Here is a 19326-nt window from a genome sequence, read left to right on the forward strand (position 1 = left end):
CACCTTCCTGTCATTTTTTCCTCATAATAAGTAGATTTTTGCAGCAGATTTTTGTGAATACTGGCATCTCTCTTGCAAGGTTTCAACTTTAATAGGCATTACACAACAGGCAACTTTAACAGCAAAAGGTGTTCAGATGAGTTTAAGTAACACTTGAGATTTCTCTCATGCTATCTCCTTTCTTTCCTGAGTATCCTGTCATCCATTTAAAATAAAATGTTCAAACTATGTCTGCATTTAATCACAAACAGTATTACAGTCTGAGGTCAGAAAAACCACCCTGTAAGTTGCTCTGTCGCAGATACGACTTTGACTTTAGCTCCTCTGCCGATATGCAACGATCAACCCTGCTCTGAAATGAATGATAAGTAGTCTCTGAGCGACCACAGCCCATCTGAGGGAGGAAGGCAGAAGGGGGGGATGTGCTTCAGTCCCTGGTGTCTCCCTCACTGCTCTGTGTTCACAAGCCTTAAATCAGGATTTAGCACTGCAGTGTTAAGTCCTTCCACGTCCATCTGACAAGATTAATCTAGTGCTAATTACAGAGAAAAAGAACTCCAATTAGCATCAACACATGGGATTACACAGAAAATGAGGAGAAATGTTTGTCACCTGTGATCCTGTCTCTGTGTGTGCCCTGCTGCATTGAAGATGATGATAGCAGCATCTCATATGAGTGGCTTCCAGTTTAAAGATTGCCTCCCCAATATGTAATCATTTGCCTCATGTCTGTATATTTGTGTTTTATTGACGTGAAAGTGGAGCAGTGGGGAATGTGAAGGGGAATGAATGTGAGACAAATAGAACTGTAATGAGTCTCTCTTCAGTCTCTCTATCATCTTTAAGTTCGCTAAAATGCATGCGAGATGGAATACTGTGTGTGTGTGTGTGTGTGTGTGTGTGTGTGTGTGTGTGTGTGTGTGTGTGTGTGTGTGTGTGTGTGTGTGTGTGTGTGTGTGTGTGTGTGTGTGCCTCGCCCTCTATGATGTTCTAAATGTTTTTTTTCCCCTTTTCTTCATTTGCAGCCATGAAATGGATTTTTCATACCTGTGGGGCTGTGGGCCCCGAAGGCCCGACGCCCTCTCAGTGCCTCAACTCCTACAGGAACAGTAATGTCAACATGACAGTCAGTACCCGAGGGCCCTTCAAAGGCATTCAAATGTGGCGGGTCCCAGAAACTGGCACCTACAGGTAAGACTGATTCCAGAGTATAAAGCGCCTGAGCACACAAATATCTGCCTAACTGTTATTTTTACAACACATGTTTCACTCAGCACCCACTCTGTAACAATGCTATCACTTTCCTAAGGGTCACTGTGTTGCAAGGTCAATCATTAAATTCACTTGGCTTGTGAGCATTTAGTAAACGGTACACACCTCTCATTTTTAGGTATCAGCACACACTGTGCAACTGGCAACAATACAGACTCTTCCTCACCACCCACCTCCACTCCTCTGTGCATCAGCAGCACATCAATCTTCCACAAGCAAACAGAGAAATATCACTATCAGATTCTTGCAGGAGGTTGGAGTTACGGCAGCTAAATAGCATGATTCACTCAGCACCTGAAAATCCAAAATCCACCCACCTCCACGTCTATGTTGGTGGCCTTAAAGGCTTCAAAATACCTCAAAAATCTGCCGCAGTGCATTGACCTCCAACTGTGCGCTGCTACAGGATTAATCCTGTAATATCCACTGCCTTGTGCAAGATCAATATTCCTCCTGTGGGCATTCATGACAACCTGAGGTGTTTAACTTGGATTTGACTTGAAAGCTTCTAGCCTCCCACATCAACACAGAAACAAACACACACACACACACACACACACACACACACACACACACACACACACACACACACACACACACACACACACACACAAACACCACTAAGCCCAACCAAAACCCTTTACTCTTAAAATACCTAACGAACAAAATAGTGGACATCAACGTCATAACACCTGTCCCAGAGTTTTAGAAAAACACCTTCTGCCTCCACGCTAACTTCGTAATCGTGGTCTTGATGCGTGATCCCGGTTTAGCTGGCAGAGCTTGTAAATGAAGCTGACAGACGGCCACAGGGATGAATGTGCGCTCTGCATCTCCCCGAAGTCATTAGGCAAACAGCTGAGGTAGCTACTGGGCACCGGGCAACGTTCTCTCTCGCCCCACCAAGCTCGACCACCAGGGAAGAGAAATATCGAAGCTCTCCCAAAAACCAATCAAGCTGTTGTTTTTTTCCTGGCAAGAAAACTGGAGCGTTTGAAATGGGTGTTGTTTGCTACTAAGGTGTGCGTTTGAAGGACAGATTGTGTGTCCATGCAGTTCAGTTTTGTTTGCATGTTTTCTGTGCCATGCTTGGTCAAATATTTGGGTATTTTAATCATATTTGAACATGGAAGACTAAATATATGCATTGTCATTGTTAAGTTACAGAGTTTTGTTGTCATACATGTTTATACCCATTGAAATGAAGCCGCCTTCCATTCCCTGTATCATTACAATAATTATCCCACTACTGAGATTTTTTGATTTGTGTTGTTGTTTTTGTTTGTGTCTCTGCCAGGATCACAGCGTACGGTGCAGCTGGCGGTCGCAGCGTATTGGCCATGAGCAGGTCACATGGTGTATACATCACTGGAGACTTTCTGCTAAGGAGAGGAGATCTGATCTATATCCTAGTGGGACAAAAAGGAGAAGACGCATGCCCTAATGTGAGCCTTTTTTTAATTTATGAGTCAACTATCATGCTTTACATCATTACATGTTTAGTAGCATATGACAAGCTATAGTCTACATTTATATACTAATATAATTAAATATAAAGCAGCGATGTTCCCTCTAAAATATTCGCTCACTACTGAAAAAATACTGATTCAATTTGTGCATCTACTGTGAATTAGCTTCAACCATTTTTCTTTTATATGGAGTCACAAATTAGTATATTAATCATTTTACCGTAGAAACTGCTTATAGTGATCACGTTTGTCATGGGCCAAATTGATCACTGTAAGCAGTTGTACAAAATAACTTTTTAATGGTCCAAGACCCAAAATGAACACTCTAAGCGGACTACTTAATCACTATAACCAAATTATTTAAACAGAATTTTTATAGGAATGATTCTTACTACAACATAATTTGCTAATGAATTGGACTGAAATATTTAATTTACCACACTGTTAAACCTGATAGTGGTGGAATGGAAACTATGAGACTCAACATTCTATAACATTGTCCAAAGTGCAAGACTTTCATGGACCCTGGCAATTTACCCCCGTGGACCCTGAGCGGCCCCTAGACCTAACTTTGGATACCTATGCTCTAAGTGGTTACATGTTATGGGCACCACTGATCTTTAAGTATGCGATCAGCGCTTTCAGTGATCTCTCCATTGTCTCTCTCAAGCTTACTTGGGTTCTTTTGCCAGCAGTGGCTGTCATCCATTATGCTCAGGAGTTTATTCACTGGCAGCAGCGCAGCTTGCTTCCCCTCTCAGTTCACAACACTGAGACTAAAACCCCCACAATCCCTCCGGGTTGCCAGCGAAACCATTCATCATTTGCTCTTCAAACATTCCACATTCCAGGCCTGTCCCTCAATGAGTTAGTTATTGGTCAAACAACAATCATTGAGGAAAATTACCCACAGAAGCTGAAAAGTGTGCCAAATGGAAGAATCCATCTTTCTCAGTCTCTCTGTAACTCAACACATTTCTATGTTAAAGAGAAATTTTCATAAGTGTTCTACCTTTCCATCAATCAATCAATCAATCACACTTTAGTGCTTTACTTAACTTGGACATGAGGCAAAACATCTCCAAGAAACACAAGCAAGGCCAGCTTCCCCGAAGATACCAAGGAGGAAACACTAATGGCAAAATAAAAAAAAGACAAAAATTCTGAATAGCACATTCAGAAATAGAACAAAAGAGAACTAAATAGAAAGAGAATAAAATCATAAAATCGTAGAGAATATATGTGTTAAAGTGAGTGAAATCGAAATAAAATATAAATAAAATATAGTGTTTTAAAATACAATACACTATCATAATAATCATAATAATAATATAATTTGTGTATTAATATAGTGTATTCAAAAGGGGGAAAAAGTGACTGTTAAAGCGCTGGAATGAGGGGTAAATATTTACATGAAAATATCTATTCATAAAATGTGATTTACAAGATGATGCTAATTTAACAGCCTTTCTTTTTTTGTGGTATAGCGGGATATCAGGCGGTTCGAGGGCCTTTTGTGTTCAAGAGGCAGAATGTGGAGCTTTGCAGTCAGGGGTCCTCGCCGCTGTCATGGAGTTATTAGGTTGTGACGCAGTGTGTCTTGAAGTGCTTAGTAAAGCAGAGGGGGACTGGAGTCGTTTAAGGTTCTTCTTATTTCCCCCCCAGTTGAGACGACGACAGGCAGCAACTCTCTCCAAAGAGTCGCTCTGAACGTGAGCTGTGCTGTCGAACAGTGTTTTCTCAACTAACTTTCCCTCCGGTGAGGGAAATGATACCTCCCTTGTCCGGACAAATACTCTTCTGTGCATCTCAGGCACGTTGGCACATAGACTCCTTTCTGTCGTTCACTTCGTCTCCCAGACACAATCTCAACTTTAAAGTGAGGAGCTGCAATGACAGAACAGGCTGAGAGGCAGAGAGAGTGAAGAAGACTCTCCCATAACAATTGAGTACGTTGCATTTTACCCCCTCCAACCGTCAATCACAGTCAATAAAGTCCCGCCCCTACTCCAGTCCTCCCGGCCCCTCAGACTTTGGGTTCAGACAGACGAGGGAGCGGAGGGAGCGATGAGCGACTGAGTGGGAACTTGTGAGGTTCAAACATAGTGAGGGGAGGAAACTGATGCCCTCCCTCTCTCTCTCTCTCTCTCTCTCTCTCCCTCTCAAAGTAGGACTGGCTCCAGGCAGTTCAGCACGATCGCACAAACAAGGCCGACACATCAATTCAAAAGACCTCAGCTATGCCAATGTCCCTGCATCTAACATAATTTGCCAACAATACGTCCAGTTCCATTTTAATAAAGAGGCTGTATTTCTGGGAAACAGACTGGAATGACGACAAACTGACTGACAGACTGTCTTTTAGGTTAAAATGACCATTCATCTTAAAACTCTTAAATCATAATGCCAGTACACCATCATTTTGTTTTGTTTTACTGTTATATTCCCTTTTAAGATTAAATGCACTAGTGCTGTGCTCGTTCTAAACCTGCCTGTTTGGAATGGGCTGTTTTTTTGCCCTGTGTTAATGCTCTGGAGCTACTTCAGAATTATTCCATGTCATTAGTGAGTCCTCCTCGAACAGCTCTACAATATACTGTCACTTTTTATTGTTTGAGTGCTCGACGTTGTGTGCAGAGCTTTTTGTAAACAAAACTTTGTTCTCATTCTACCTGGATTATCTGCAATGAAGACTTTTTAGTCAATGTTTTTCATAAAAGGAAGCTGAATTAGTTTAAAACTTTTCAAAATAGCTCTTGTAGTTCAGGTTGATATAAAGCATTACAGAAGTGACACGGACATTGTGCTTTTACTTTGAAGACAAATTACTGAAGAGGAAGAGATTCCATGAATGTTGCTGCCATGACAGAGATCAGCACCTGTGAAAGCCTGTGTCAGTCTGATACAGTGAACTAAAACATGAAATTATCTAAATGACCTTCCTTCAACTTTGATTTGAGGTTTGACTCAGTTGCCAATCACTGCAGTAGTTAATCACAATACATGTGAAACTCGATCCACAGACTGAAGGCACACTGCCCCTCCCCCACAGACCGCTACAGAGCGCTGGTCGCCTGTTTATAAATATTTTATGAATATAGAATGTATCTTGTCTCCAAATCAAACCAAACTCTGCACTGCACTTTCTCTGACAATTTATTATATGCGTCCCAAGTGAGAAGCCGATTAGAAGAAGGGGTCATGAGATATGCGTATCACATACAGACGTTTGTGGAATTAGTAGGTAGATCATTTTCCACTGGTTTAACCTGCAGCATTCATAACAAAATGATAAGAAATGATCAATCATCGAGTTAATCATGAACATGAATCTATTATGAAATACAGTTATATCATTTAACGTCTGTTTTTCCACATCTCATAAAACATAAGAAACATTAAGTCTGTAAGATTATCTGCAAGATAAGCAACTCTACAGCAGATACAATATGGATTATTTTTGAAACGGCATTGAAACTCCTGAGATGTCTTATTGAGTCAGGAACATGAATCCAACACATGAAACATATTTGCAGTCATGTAAAACACTGAAGGTAAAAACAGGAAATCAGTAAACATCCTAACCTCACTAGAACTGTCTCATAAAGAGAACGACGGCTTGTGCTTTTCACTTCCTTTTGAAATCTGGATGTCTCCGCTTGGTATTCGCTCCCCACTGAAATGCTAAAATCTCACATTCGCAGGAGCCGGGGTTTGGCAACTGCTCTGCCTTCTCATACACGACTGACATCCATGAAAGCAATTCTTCTGCGAACTGACGTCTCTCTCTCTCTCTCTCTTCTCTCGCAGTCCAATGGCATACTGAATAAGATCTGCCTGGAACAGAGCAGCCCAATGGTGAACAAGACTCAAGTGAAAGGGGGCGGAGGAGGGGGCGGAGGTGCTACGTATGTATTCAAGGTAAGAAGGTGCTGAGGAGAGGAAACACCTGGGGAGTCAGGGAGATACTGGTTATAGGCAATTTTATGTAACGTCTATGTTGTTTATTAGTTTTATTCTTTGTCACTTAGTCTGCATTGTCTTATTTCTGAGGCCTCTCTACCCCAGGATCCCAGTGCATAAAGTCAAGTCAGAGGAATATTGTTTAAATCCCCCAAATATATTGAGTCCCCTTTTCTTTATTGCAGTATGTGTAGGACCCAAGGTTGAGTTGAGTTAGGAGGCCGGACAGATAACAACTGGAGCAAGGTGCATAAAATCTCTGTGAGAAGAAGACACAATGATGATTTGGCAACATGAGCCAACGTTTAGATACATTTGTCCAATATCGTAGCTTCACATGAAGACCACTGTGGCCTTTGTGACTTGGTGAGATTAAAATACTCCTTTTTACAAGGACAGCCCTGACTTGGTGAAGGCAACACAACCTTTAACTTGTTAACTTACTGTACGGCTCATCTGCCTCGTCTCCCTGATGCATCCAGTTTCAGATAAATACGTTTAGTCATGTTACTTCAGCCATATCTGTAAAACGTACATTGGAATGAAATTGTCTCTTACCTCAAGTAGAAAACATATTCTGTTACATATTAGATACAAGAGAAAAGATAATATCATATGAAGCTCTAGATCCCGGCCACCAGGGAGACTTGAGTTATGTTGGTTATATCTACTCTGATAAGTGAGCAGATAAACTGACCTACAGTCTTTAATAAACCTATATATTTCTCTAAAGGACTGATCTTCTCCCTTTTGCTTCATATATCGTGTATAAATATGAGTCATATCATCTCATATGATTCCCAATGTTTTTTCCTCTAAAGAACAGAATCCTCTAAATAACTATAACTCTAAACAATAATGACCCAGGTGGACAAAGATGTGCACATCCCCCTCATCATTGCTGCTGGGGGAGGAGGCCGGGGATACAGCAGCCAATCAAAAACCCAGCTGGAGCAGATGGACTATGACCCCAGCCAGCCGGGACGCAATGGGAAGTCGAGCGCAGCAGGTACAATACCACAGCTTTGATGTGTGTTGGTTCCCTGTATATGTACGTGTGCAGCTGATTGTGTAGTGATTATGTTCACATGTAACTCAGTACACTCAGTGCATTGTATTAAGTGTATGAGATATTGAGACCATGAAAGATAAGAGTAGAAAACTAATACTCCATTACTGTGCTGTGCTGTAATGTATATGGTTTATCTTTCCCAGCCTAAAGATGAGAAGATGAGTGTTATATGTTCTCTTCTGCATGGATCCACAATCCAAAACCATGTTTTCAGGAGGCCTGAGGTGGGGGTGTGCATGTCTAACTGTGCTGGCTTATCCAGAAGGTGTTTACTTCTGTCTTAATGTAGAAGTGCCAAAGACGTTCCACCTCTGTGTCCTAGTGTTCGTGTTTTGGCAAAAAATAACCTACTCATTATAATTCATATTGAGGACTTTGTCCTCTGTTGCTGCTGGACAGAACTGTGGAACATTGCATCTGTGCACGCTGCAGGCTCAATTATTCATGTGCTCGGAGTTGACGATCGGCCCAGAAAACATAAGATATTGATTCTTAGATCTTCACAAAGCCCAAGGTTTACTTTTGAGGAAACTTGTGAATGAAAAATTAAATATTCAGCACGTCCGTCCGTCTTTTCAATTGTTTGTCTGGCTCAGACTTCAAACAAGAAGGAGGAACACAGGAGGGGGGGAATGAAATTGGCTGGTGTTCAGGAATATGGGAGGGATTAGTTTGAACTTCATTAGCTGTAACTTTAATCTTGAGTTAGCAGATCTCTTTAGGTTTGTATAATCTCTGCTCTAACCTGTGTTGTTATCCCTAATATGGGATATTGGGATGTTGTGTAATGCGTGTGTCTGCCTGTATACATGCCACATGCATTTCTGTAGCTCAGCATCTTTTGACCCACTTAAGAACTCTCTCCCTCGCTCGCTGTCTCTGTCTTTTCCCTTTATCACACACACACTGCGATTCACAACCAAAGCCTATTACTTCACATTGTTTCAAATGTATGTCTGCTGACAGGTGGAGGCGGAGGCTGGAATGATAGCACTCCTGTCACTCAGGGTGGCCGACCACTGGTGCTGGGGGGCCAGGGAGGGCAGGCCTGTCAAAAGTACTGGCAGACCCGTGGGGGCTTCGGTGGCGGCGGTGGCGGCTGCATGTCCGGTGGGGGCGGTGGAGGCTTCCGAGGTTAGTCCAAGAGATTTCCAAGGTTTCTCTGAAATGTCCAGAAAAAAGGTTTAATGAATAAATCATCTTGGGCTGTCAAGTATGGCATGAATGTTCATCTAATAGTGTCAATACTGGATGTGACAGGGTGACAAGGGTCAGGTCCTCTCTCAATAACTGCTCAATCCACTGTCGACCTCTCTGGATGTGGCCCTAAAACGTTTAAACACTACATTTAAACCTGATGCCAATAGGGCTGGGCAGTAAAACAATATCAATAATTATTGCAATATTATTTTTATTAATACCTATGTAAATGTGTTTGTCATTGTCTGCCCATAAAGAAGAGTTTCAAACCACAACCTTCCCTCAGGAGCAAAAAATCTGTCTTTAAATAAAAAAAAAACCAATAAAATGACATTTATTAGGATAATTATCAATGTCAACTGACAGGAAAATTTTATCTTGGTGTAATTGTTGGCCATAACAATGAGAGCTCACCGAACGGCTCTGGTTTTAGAAATAAATTTCCCAATCATTTTCTCCATTGACGTTTCAGTTAAAAAAAAAGCGTTTCAAGCCTGGAACCATGCCGACCAGCTACGATATGAATTTTGAACATAAAACATTTGATTTAGAGCAACAAAGTGAGTTAGGGAACTATGCATCCCATAAACCATTGCAAATGACCCCTTTCCAATGATTTGCTGTGCTTCTTCTAAAGCACATAACATTGTTTCACAATCCCCTTGTACTTAACATACCCAATTAAGCTCTGTGATCGTTGTGTGAAATATACTTTGATGGTCCTCAGGAGAGAAGTGGGTCATTACAGTAATACACAATAGTACACACAAGGCATGAATAGAAACACATCTAAATTAGAAGAAACATAAATCACACCAAAAAAAAAATGGTGGTAGGCATAATGCAAATTACTGTTACTACTGTTATAGAAAAAAGGGGTTTATATGTAAATAAAACAATAAATATGTTTTAAAAAATACAAAATACAAAAATGATTGTGATGGATGAGAGCTGTAGACGTCGTGTGTGAACAGTATCATCCTCTGTCTGGATGATGTGTTGAATGAGCTCTTAAAGGGTTTTGGCTTGGTGCATTCGCCCAGTGGCTGCTAGGACTGGCTCCAGCCACTCTGCGAACTTTGGAAGAATAAGCAGTACTTCTAATGGATTTTTGGGTGTAAGTATGACACTGAGCTTTTGTGTTTGTCCCTGTTTTTAGGTGGTAACACATCCATAGGTAACAACCCCAAACATGATGGTGATGATGGTACTTCTTTTCTGGGTCCAGAAGGAGAGTCCTTCCTCGATCCTCTGAAAGGTAATGTGAAGGATTCCTGGCTAAAAAAATACAACCACTCAGCAGTCAGCACTTGCAGTCAGTACATTTGTATTCAGCATTTGATCCTTTTGTAGTGTTTGCAGGTGAGACTTAATGTGTTTGTACTTGGAAAATGATGGGAAAACCCGTTTTTCAATTGACATGTTGAATTAGTTTTTGTGGTGGAGCATCAGGTTTGCCTTCGACAGTAAATAAATAGATTGGTATGATGAGAATAGGTTTCTTACTCTGTGACATCAAAACAGGACGTAGACTGGAGTTTTACCTTCCAGCCAAAGGCTATAGAACAGATTATTTGTATTGATTATCATGCCTCCGTACAGAGAGCAGGAAGTGAAAAGTGAAATCGTCGCGTGTAAACCTGCTGACCCACCTCGGCTATTCTTCCTGTACATTTAAACTTGACGGGTACTCAAAATACGGATTGAAATTTCAGCTGTAGTGATAACACATGCATCACGGTTACCTCTTCAACGAGCTCCATTGAAAAATAAGAAAAGGGGGAAATGGCAAATAGACACTGAAGTGCTTTTTAAAATTGTCTTTTATTGGACTCTAGTAAAGAACAGAGCCATTTCTTTCTACCATTGAGCTTTAGAAGGACGATGCTGTTGAGAAACGCAGCGGTTCTTTCAATAGCCACAGTCCTCGCATTTATCATCAATCGCACTTCATTTTCTCTGGGGGAGAAAAGGTGTCAGAATGAAGTCCAGCAAAATAAGAGAATTTTGTTTATTTCAAAGGTTACAAAATTATTCATTTTGTAAATTACACATTTTCCCAATTCCTCTCTATTAATAAATTATACAGCGCCTTTCGAAGCAATTTAGATACAAATAATCAGAATCATCGAATAAAGGTTTTATATTCCTTGTTTCATTTTCCAAAGAAACAGGAGAAAAAAGGAGAAATCTAACAGAGTGGTATTCATGAAAAAAAGAGAGAGAAAAGAACAGGATGATTTATAACCGGTGAATCGCCAAGCACCCTGAATCACTCTCATAACACATAGGATGGTATATTGGGTTGTAATATCTGTAATTTGATAACTTAAAAGAATATCATTAGTGTAAAGGTCAGGTTATTTCCTTCTCAGCTTGAACTGCACAGACAGGAACACAAGCTTGAGAAAAAGAAAAAAGCTGCAGGTCCGGCTGGACAACCCTGCTGTGTTCTTTGAAAGAGCTGACAGACCATTCCATTGATGTTGAGAGGGGCAACCGGTTCGAAATACAGTGGCCTAATCCACTGAATACAGGCCGAAGGAAGACGAACACAGTGTTCCAATCATACAGCCATCACTAGATGCTGGTAGGAACAGGAGGAAACATGCATGTTATTACAGGCCAGGATGTCTTCAATGGCTCTCACTTGATCCTTTGTATCAAAGAGAAAACGCAGCATAGGGGAAGAAAATGTTCTCACCTGTACAGATATTCTTGTTAAGCTTTGGCAGTTGAACATTTGTACATTTGTATCATACATTTATATCATTAAACAAAGGCAACAAGTGAAGAAATATTAGTCAAATTGGTTGGAGAAGCCATGCTGCATGTTAAGATCCATGATACAGAGCATGGCCATAACATCAGTATGCAGTCACCGTCTGCACTCGACACATTTGTATTCCTCCTTCGAAACCTTTCAAGTGTTTCGAGGTTAGATTTATGTATTTGCACTTATAAAGCTGATAACAGAATGATGAGAGAAAATAGATTCTGCAGATGAGTGCATTTGCTTTGCTTACTAAACAGTACAAGCATTCACAGCCGGCCCATAACTAATTCATGTTAGACTGATTTGTCCCTGCTTGCTGTGGTTTACAATTAAGGGGTTTGCTTTCTTTAAAAATCGAAATAAAGGATAGGATGTTGTAAAAATCAGTTTCAGATACTTTATGGCAGTCTCAGCAGCTGTGCCGTGGAGAACAGAGAGGCTGCCGGTTTTGTTCCAGCCAAAGAAATTGACAGATAGTTCGACTGATTAACGCACCTCCAGTCACAATCTGTGAATTTATCTTGTACAAGGCTCATATGAAAATGTGCAGGTTTCACTACCCTCCGTACAACATGATAAACCAGCTATGACTCATTTCATCTCATATAGTTTGGACTTGCCGGGGTAAAGCTGTTCATGAAATTAAATCGCGCTGCTGATGAAACAGAACGCACAGACGAAGACAAGTGAGCTGTGAACACTTACACTGCGGCAATAAACCCGTTGAGCATGAATAGAATTCTAATGTTAAACCCAGACACTTTCAGACCAAAGCATCACCAAACACCTGAATAAATTGTTTGAGCGGCATTACCCTTTTAATCAGATTTAAGAAAAACAGATTTAAGAAAAACACTGAAGTCCAGTGATTTACAGTAATGACTGTATTTTCTATGAACTAGTGCAGTGCCTGCTTTAACCTGCCTGTTTGGAATGGGCTGTTTTACTTGGCCTGTGGTAGTGTTGGTTGCGGCTTTCTTTCTGAAACTGTAAAAGGGACCTGCCGTAATTTAGCCGCAGCAAGTAAAGGTCAGCTGCTGGACTCAATCCACAGAACCCTGAAGCTGCACCACTGCTGCTGCACAAAGAGCTGTCCACTTGTTTATTCAAAGTTCGACGAAGCTTGACTCAGTTCGCAGAACCCTGAACTGGAGAAACAGTTGTTGTGAAGGTGCTGTTGTTGTGATCGACAACTGTTGATGAGCGCTGGTTTATTCAAGGTTTATTAATATTGAACATATCGCGTGTCCAAATTCGAAACTGCATTTGCTTGGGACAACAATACACATACCAAGTATGGAGACGACAAGATGAGCAGTTCTCGTATACGCCCACTTATGTGGCAGCAAAGCTCTATTTGATGGCATGAATCCAAGGTGCAGACAGAAGTATTTCCAGTTATCCGGCACATTTTGTAACTTTGTCCACTGTTGCTGGGTGATAACAGCGAAAACCTCCTCATACACTCTTTAATTGGCATCTTTTGTAGAAAATGTTATTGTTTTTTACTGAACTTTAGCTCATTTTACTGGGACACATCCTGTTTAATCAAACCCTGTTTATTTTGGAAACTACTCGTGTGACCCCTGTGTGTGTTTGCATGTGTGTGTGCATGTTCCTAAAGCTATGGAGGGTGACGGTGAGGTGATCATCAGTCCGGTGGAGAACTGCAGCCACTGTGAAAGCGGTGAATGCCATAAGACCAAGGACAACATTGAGTGCTACTGTGACGATGACCTCATCTTGGCACCAGACGGAGTCTCCTGCATCAACGCTACAGGTAGGACATACTTTTATATTGTATGAGTAATGTCTACCTCTCTCTGTTCCACACAAATATGTGAAATGATTTAAAAACGAAGGGATGAGTTAAGCTGCATGCAATTGTACCTGTAATAGACTATGACTCAGTGAATAGATAAAGAATTAATCTACAAAAGTAATTAAGCCTGGGAGGTTCTGTACTTTATTGAATCTTTATCTGAGGAAACGTTTTTCATTAGTGCCTTAATCACTCATAATAATTATCCATGTGCAGGATGAGCTAACCTGTTGAAAATGGAAATGGATAAACCTAGAGGAGTGTTAGCTGGTGTTTTCTGTGATTTGTAAGCATCTATATCTGAGCTGCTGTCAGATAAAAGCTTTTTATCTCAGGTCAAGGATTTAGGACAAAAAGTTTCACCTGGATATTCATAGTGACACTGTAGCACAGATGTAGTATTCATCTCATTATGGATTTAATGAAAGTTCATGTCGTTATGACTTTGGCCATCAGACCATGTCAACCTTGACTAAAACTCATCTTCCACACAAGTGTCGTGTCGTCTTCTGTGAAGATTGTGGACAAACCCCCGGTGGATGTGGAATTGCCTCCTCAAATTCGTTATCTCAGATGAGTAATGAATATATAAATGTAGATCTGAAGTGAATTCATACGGCGTAATGTCACTTTATAATGTGAAGCAAATAACAGGGCTATTACCATCTCAATATTATCTTAATGACCTAGAGTGTCTCCTTGCCCTATGAGTTACAAATCTGGGCTCAGTGATGACAAGCAGTAGATAATTCTGTGATGCCGGGTCATAAAAGGTCACAGTCTCAATATGGTCTGTGTCTGTGAGCAGATCTGCTCCTCAGCCTCGACAAGTGGAATGAGATCACCTCTCCTCGCTGAGAAAAAGGAATTGTCATGCACCAGCCGTCGCTGTTCCTGAGCTCTGTTGTGTCATCGCTTTCACATCATTAATTAAGTCGGGGATCACAGTGGAGAAGTGAATGTTAATGCTCCTCCGGGGGAGATAACAACTGTGCGACGCTGTTGTTTCCCTTGTCTTGCAGTGGTGTCCCTGCTGCCTCCCCAGCCGTCTCTCTCCCACCTGGCACTGGGTCTGTCTGTTGGCACCTCGGCCCTCATCGCCGCACTGCTGCTGGCCGTGTCCGGAGTCATGATAAGTAAGTACTGTCACACGTCAGTCACTTACTCTATGGAATTAGGACATAATATGGTCATTAGTCATGGTATGAATGAGAAAAGGTTGTCTGCTGCAATTGTTTTTCTGGTATGACGGAGTATTAGGGTCATACTGAAGAAAAATTAAGAAAGTCGTACTTGAGAAGAAAGTCATATTATTATGAGAATGAAATCTTAATTTAATGATTTTTAAAAAGTCATAATATTATGAGTAAAAAATTAAAAACGTTTTCTTAATAACCAGCAAGGAGAATCCCATGGTCACCAGAGTTCCACTTCCTCTGGATCCAAAATTTTGAACCAATCTCATTTTAGTTTTTTCATTTCTTGAGAAAACTATGAACCCACTGAATATCATGCAGATGCATCCAACAATAGCCTCGCAATCGACCACTACCAAACATTTCCTCCTCCACAAAACAGCCCGTTTCCTCCAAGTCTCTGTGGATCTTTCTTTACACCAGACAAAGTTTCTTCCACAATCCTTCCTGATACTTGTGGTGCTGATGAGACAAAAGATAAAATTCTTTAATAGTGAAACCAAACCCTAATTAAGTATATCTTAACGAGATGATCCACACTATAAACACAATAAACAAAACATAGTGTGGGAACCAGGGGCAGAAGTCCACGCTGTCACTGTGACAAACTATTAAATGAATGTGAATGGGATTACCAGAGCTGCTTCAGTAATGTCACATTTTAATGTTTATATTACATTTAGGTATAAAATAAAACACAAACCATTAACAGTCTTTGTTGAGATTGCACTCAATAGAATAGAACCCTATAGGGGAACCAGTAGGTAGACCTACATCATGCCTGTACTTATTTTCATTTAACAGCTGTCAAAAGCATGTGTGGAAGAACCTGCTCTGAATAAATACGGTTTAGTTAAATTGAATTTGGTTGTGAAGGTAAAACTAATAGATAATAAATAGAAATCACTAATGAATGAATGCAGCCACACAGAGTTAAAGAAACCACCATACTGGTTGTCAGTGAGGAAGATGCGGACATGAGTGTTGATAAGTGGGTGGCAGTGGAAATGCTGAAAGAAATTTGTGTTTCTCCTGCCTTCAGTGGCAGTGGTTTAGTTGTATATTTTTTAGATAAGTGTTGTTTGCCCAACATCTTTCTCACTAACAGACACCAGAACACCAATCACTTCCACATGATGAATTCGCGTTTCTTTTTACAACCATATGAATTTCACTCTCTTCCTCCCTATACAAAAACACACATATATTTCATATTTCACACACACAAACACACACACACACACGCCCAGGAATATTGTCTGGATGGGCGAGTTAGTGTCTGTGATGTGTGTATGTAAGTTTTTTTTCTTTTTGTGTCAAGTACATTAATTTATACTCAAGGTCACATGGGATACAGTCAGGTAGAAAGAGCCACAAAACACTGAGTGTATTCCTGATGAGGAGAAAAAGGATCACGACCACAATGAACGAGGAGAAATTTGAAAAGTTGAAGTTGATCTCGCTGATCGTCAAGAGCTGGACTGTGCTACTAAATACTAAATGTTTGAGAGGTTCACAATAGATGAGTGCTTTTATTTTCCTCTTCTGTCTTACACACACACACACACACACAGAGTTCTTCACTTTCTGACCTGGTCTCGCTCAGAGGACTCTTAACAGGTTGTTGCCAGAATGGGGAAGTCTTCCATCTGTCCGCCTGCTTTTAGGCTATTACATCCAGACATATGCACTCATTGAGCCATCATCGACTCCACACACACCCACGCTCACTCTGACACTCGCAGCAGACAGACGCGCACATCCATGCTTCCACCTACACTCTGTGCAAGCGTATCAGTAGATGAGGCGTGAGCAGAGGAGGCGTGGGACTCCCTCTGTGATGAATGAAACGTGCTAAAGACGAATGGCTAGAGAGCCGGTGGCTGACAGCACTCGTACGTTAGACAGCACTTGGTAAATAAATAACTCCCCTGCACACACATAAATATACACAAACAATTCTCCTGGTGCATGTGTTCACGCCCAGGTTGAGGCTTAGAGCACAATAAAGTGTGTGTGTATGTGTGCCTGTGAGAGGGAAAATGAAAAATGGTTTGTTTTCATACTGTGTTATGCTACATAAATGGGTTTGTTTGTGATATGAAGGAGGAAAGTAATATTTTTCCTGGTTCTGTGCTTTGTTAACATGTTTGCTAATTGTACATGTGATTGTGTTTTTATCAATCACACACACTATGATTGTATAGGACCGATTCACATGTTAAGGTTAGATTCTGAAATATCTGAATAGTTTGAAAAGACAAATCTGCTATCAGATAGAGAGCTTATTATTTCACAGACACAAAAGAATTCATTTTCATAGAAATTGCTGTTGTGCAAGCAAAAGGTCTTTAGAGAAATAATAACTGTAAAAGCTTTACACTTTGTGTACTTTGGCTGCTATAGCAATCATTCTTCCACAAGAAGACGAGTTCAAGGTTTTTTTATTTAAATTTTTTTAATTGTGGATATCTCAGTTGAGGAATGAAACTGCTCTTTTATTTTCCTCTCACCAGTGTACAGGCGTAAACATACAGAGCTGCAGTCCATTCAGCTGGAGCTGCAAAGTCCAGACTGCAAGCTCAGTAAACTCCGCGCCTCCACCATCATGACCGACTACAACCCCAACTACTGCTTCGCTGGTAAAACGGCATCCGTCAGTGACCTGAAGGAAGTGCCACGACGCAACATCTCCCTCACCAGGTAAGAGGTTCAAGATGCTACAAGCTGTAGCAGAGCTGAGTTAAATACACTCATCTACATCTGTGATGAAATGAGTTATTGATTCACGGACACTGCTACATTTTTTAAAAATAGGATGGACTCATAGATGGAGCATAGTGGGAGAAATATCAGTTTGAATAAAGCCTGAGATATTAATGTACTCAGTGTAAAGCCTCAGAGTGTATGGGTGTACTGCAGTGATCCGAGCAGCTGAGAAATGATCTTTACAGGGTTCTTTTCAATTTTTAATGGATCTTTCATGTGTTTATAGCTCACCAGTTTATCATTCTGCCTCTTCATCTTTGTGATACATTCTTTCTCTTATGGAGCCATGAATATTTCCCAGCATCTAGAGCTGTAATAGTCATGATTCAAATGACACAGCTGGTGTCAAAGTTTCACTGGATGCCAGACAGTAACAGTTTTCTGTCTATGTGGACTGAAAATGTGGTGAACACTGAGCAGCATCTCTGCCAAACTCCTTTCATCAATGATTTTAATTTCTTCAACCTGTATTTAGCTCCATACGTCGTTACTCTTTGGAGACAGATACAGTGAGGACATCTCTGATTGCCATTTACTTCTAATATCATATATCCTATGTACTGCTAAATAAATGATGTGTTTCACCAGGGGCCTGGGTCACGGTGCCTTTGGTGAAGTGTACGAGGGGCTGGTAGTGGGGATACCAGGTGAACCAAGTCCACTGCAAGTGGCAGTTAAGGTGAGTTCTAACCTGCTCTCTGAAGAAAACTTTTTTTCTGTTCTTCAAAGGTCAAACCTTGATGAAATCAAATCAGATCCTGAGGGCCCTCTAACCGAATTACACACCATCTACTTTTATACTAAGAATACTCAGGAGATGAGATTAGGAACATAAGCAGTCAGTTACAATTTGAATGGCTCTTATGCAGCTAAAGGCTCAAAGGCACCAATATTGAATCGCCTCTTTTCAATAAGCACCACATACAAAGTGAAATAACTACTGTATACACAACTTGTCTTTTTATACAATAGACCCTCCCTGAGGTTTGCTCTGAGCAGGATGAATTGGATTTTCTCATGGAGGCTCTGATCATCAGGTAAAAGCCACTTAGACAGTAAACAAAAAGCCTGTCTCTCTCACCTCAAAGCCGTCTCTGACACACAGTCTCTGTCTCTGCAGTAAATTCAGCCACCAGAACATCGTGCGTTGTGTAGGAGTGAGTCTGCAGACCATGCCCAGGTTCATACTGCTGGAGCTGATGACAGGGGGAGACCTCAAGACTTTCCTGAGGGAGACGAGACCCAGACTGGTGAGTCCCTCAAGTGCATGTTGTCATTACCTCCGCCAAGGATGTTGTGTTTGTGTTGTTTATCTGTCCGTTAGCAGGATTACACAAAAACTACAGGACAGATTACCATGAAACTGAAGTGCTGAAGAATGAGGTTTGGGTCAGAAAAGAACCCATCCAATGTTGGTGCAGACCTCAATAAATGGACAGATCTGGGAATTTAGCTTCACTTTCTCTGTAGCATTTCCCACAGAATTCATTCAGTAGTGCACACACACATGCGCGTAGCTCTCACATGCAACAAATTTGAAGTGACAGGTAAACAGACTGAAGAGTGAAAGACAAGTTTTTACTTCAAAGAGACGACTGCATTGAATGCCTGATGTATGATGTCTCACTATCTGAGTGGACAGTAAAAACCTTAGGACAATAGTTCAAGCGTGCGAGTGAGCACACAGCAAAGAGCTCTGCACACAGCTTTACAATGCAACAACAGACACACCCTAACTTTGAGATCTCTTATGTTATTATGAGAAGTTTTTTTCAATATGAAACTGT

The 19326-nt window shown here is 41.0% G+C and overlaps 1 protein-coding gene across 1 annotated transcript in view; it reads left to right on the forward strand.

The window, feature by feature from the left end:
• The window catches only part of alk (ALK receptor tyrosine kinase), a 351702-nt gene that overhangs the window by 317947 nt on the left and 14429 nt on the right, over positions 1–19326 (forward strand). Inside the window, exons 12-23 of the mRNA XM_035169137.2 lie at positions 1026–1191; positions 2570–2717; positions 6552–6662; positions 7572–7713; positions 8743–8910; positions 10136–10234; positions 13377–13532; positions 14597–14710; positions 17287–17473; positions 18128–18218; positions 18512–18576; positions 18660–18789. Coding sequence (XP_035025028.2) covers positions 1026–1191; positions 2570–2717; positions 6552–6662; positions 7572–7713; positions 8743–8910; positions 10136–10234; positions 13377–13532; positions 14597–14710; positions 17287–17473; positions 18128–18218; positions 18512–18576; positions 18660–18789 — 1577 coding nt within the window. The remainder of the gene's footprint in view (positions 1–1025; positions 1192–2569; positions 2718–6551; positions 6663–7571; positions 7714–8742; positions 8911–10135; positions 10235–13376; positions 13533–14596; positions 14711–17286; positions 17474–18127; positions 18219–18511; positions 18577–18659; positions 18790–19326) is intronic.

This window comes from Hippoglossus stenolepis, chromosome 10, assembly GCF_022539355.2.
Source record: "Hippoglossus stenolepis isolate QCI-W04-F060 chromosome 10, HSTE1.2, whole genome shotgun sequence".
Taxonomy (NCBI): domain Eukaryota; kingdom Metazoa; phylum Chordata; class Actinopteri; order Pleuronectiformes; family Pleuronectidae; genus Hippoglossus; species Hippoglossus stenolepis.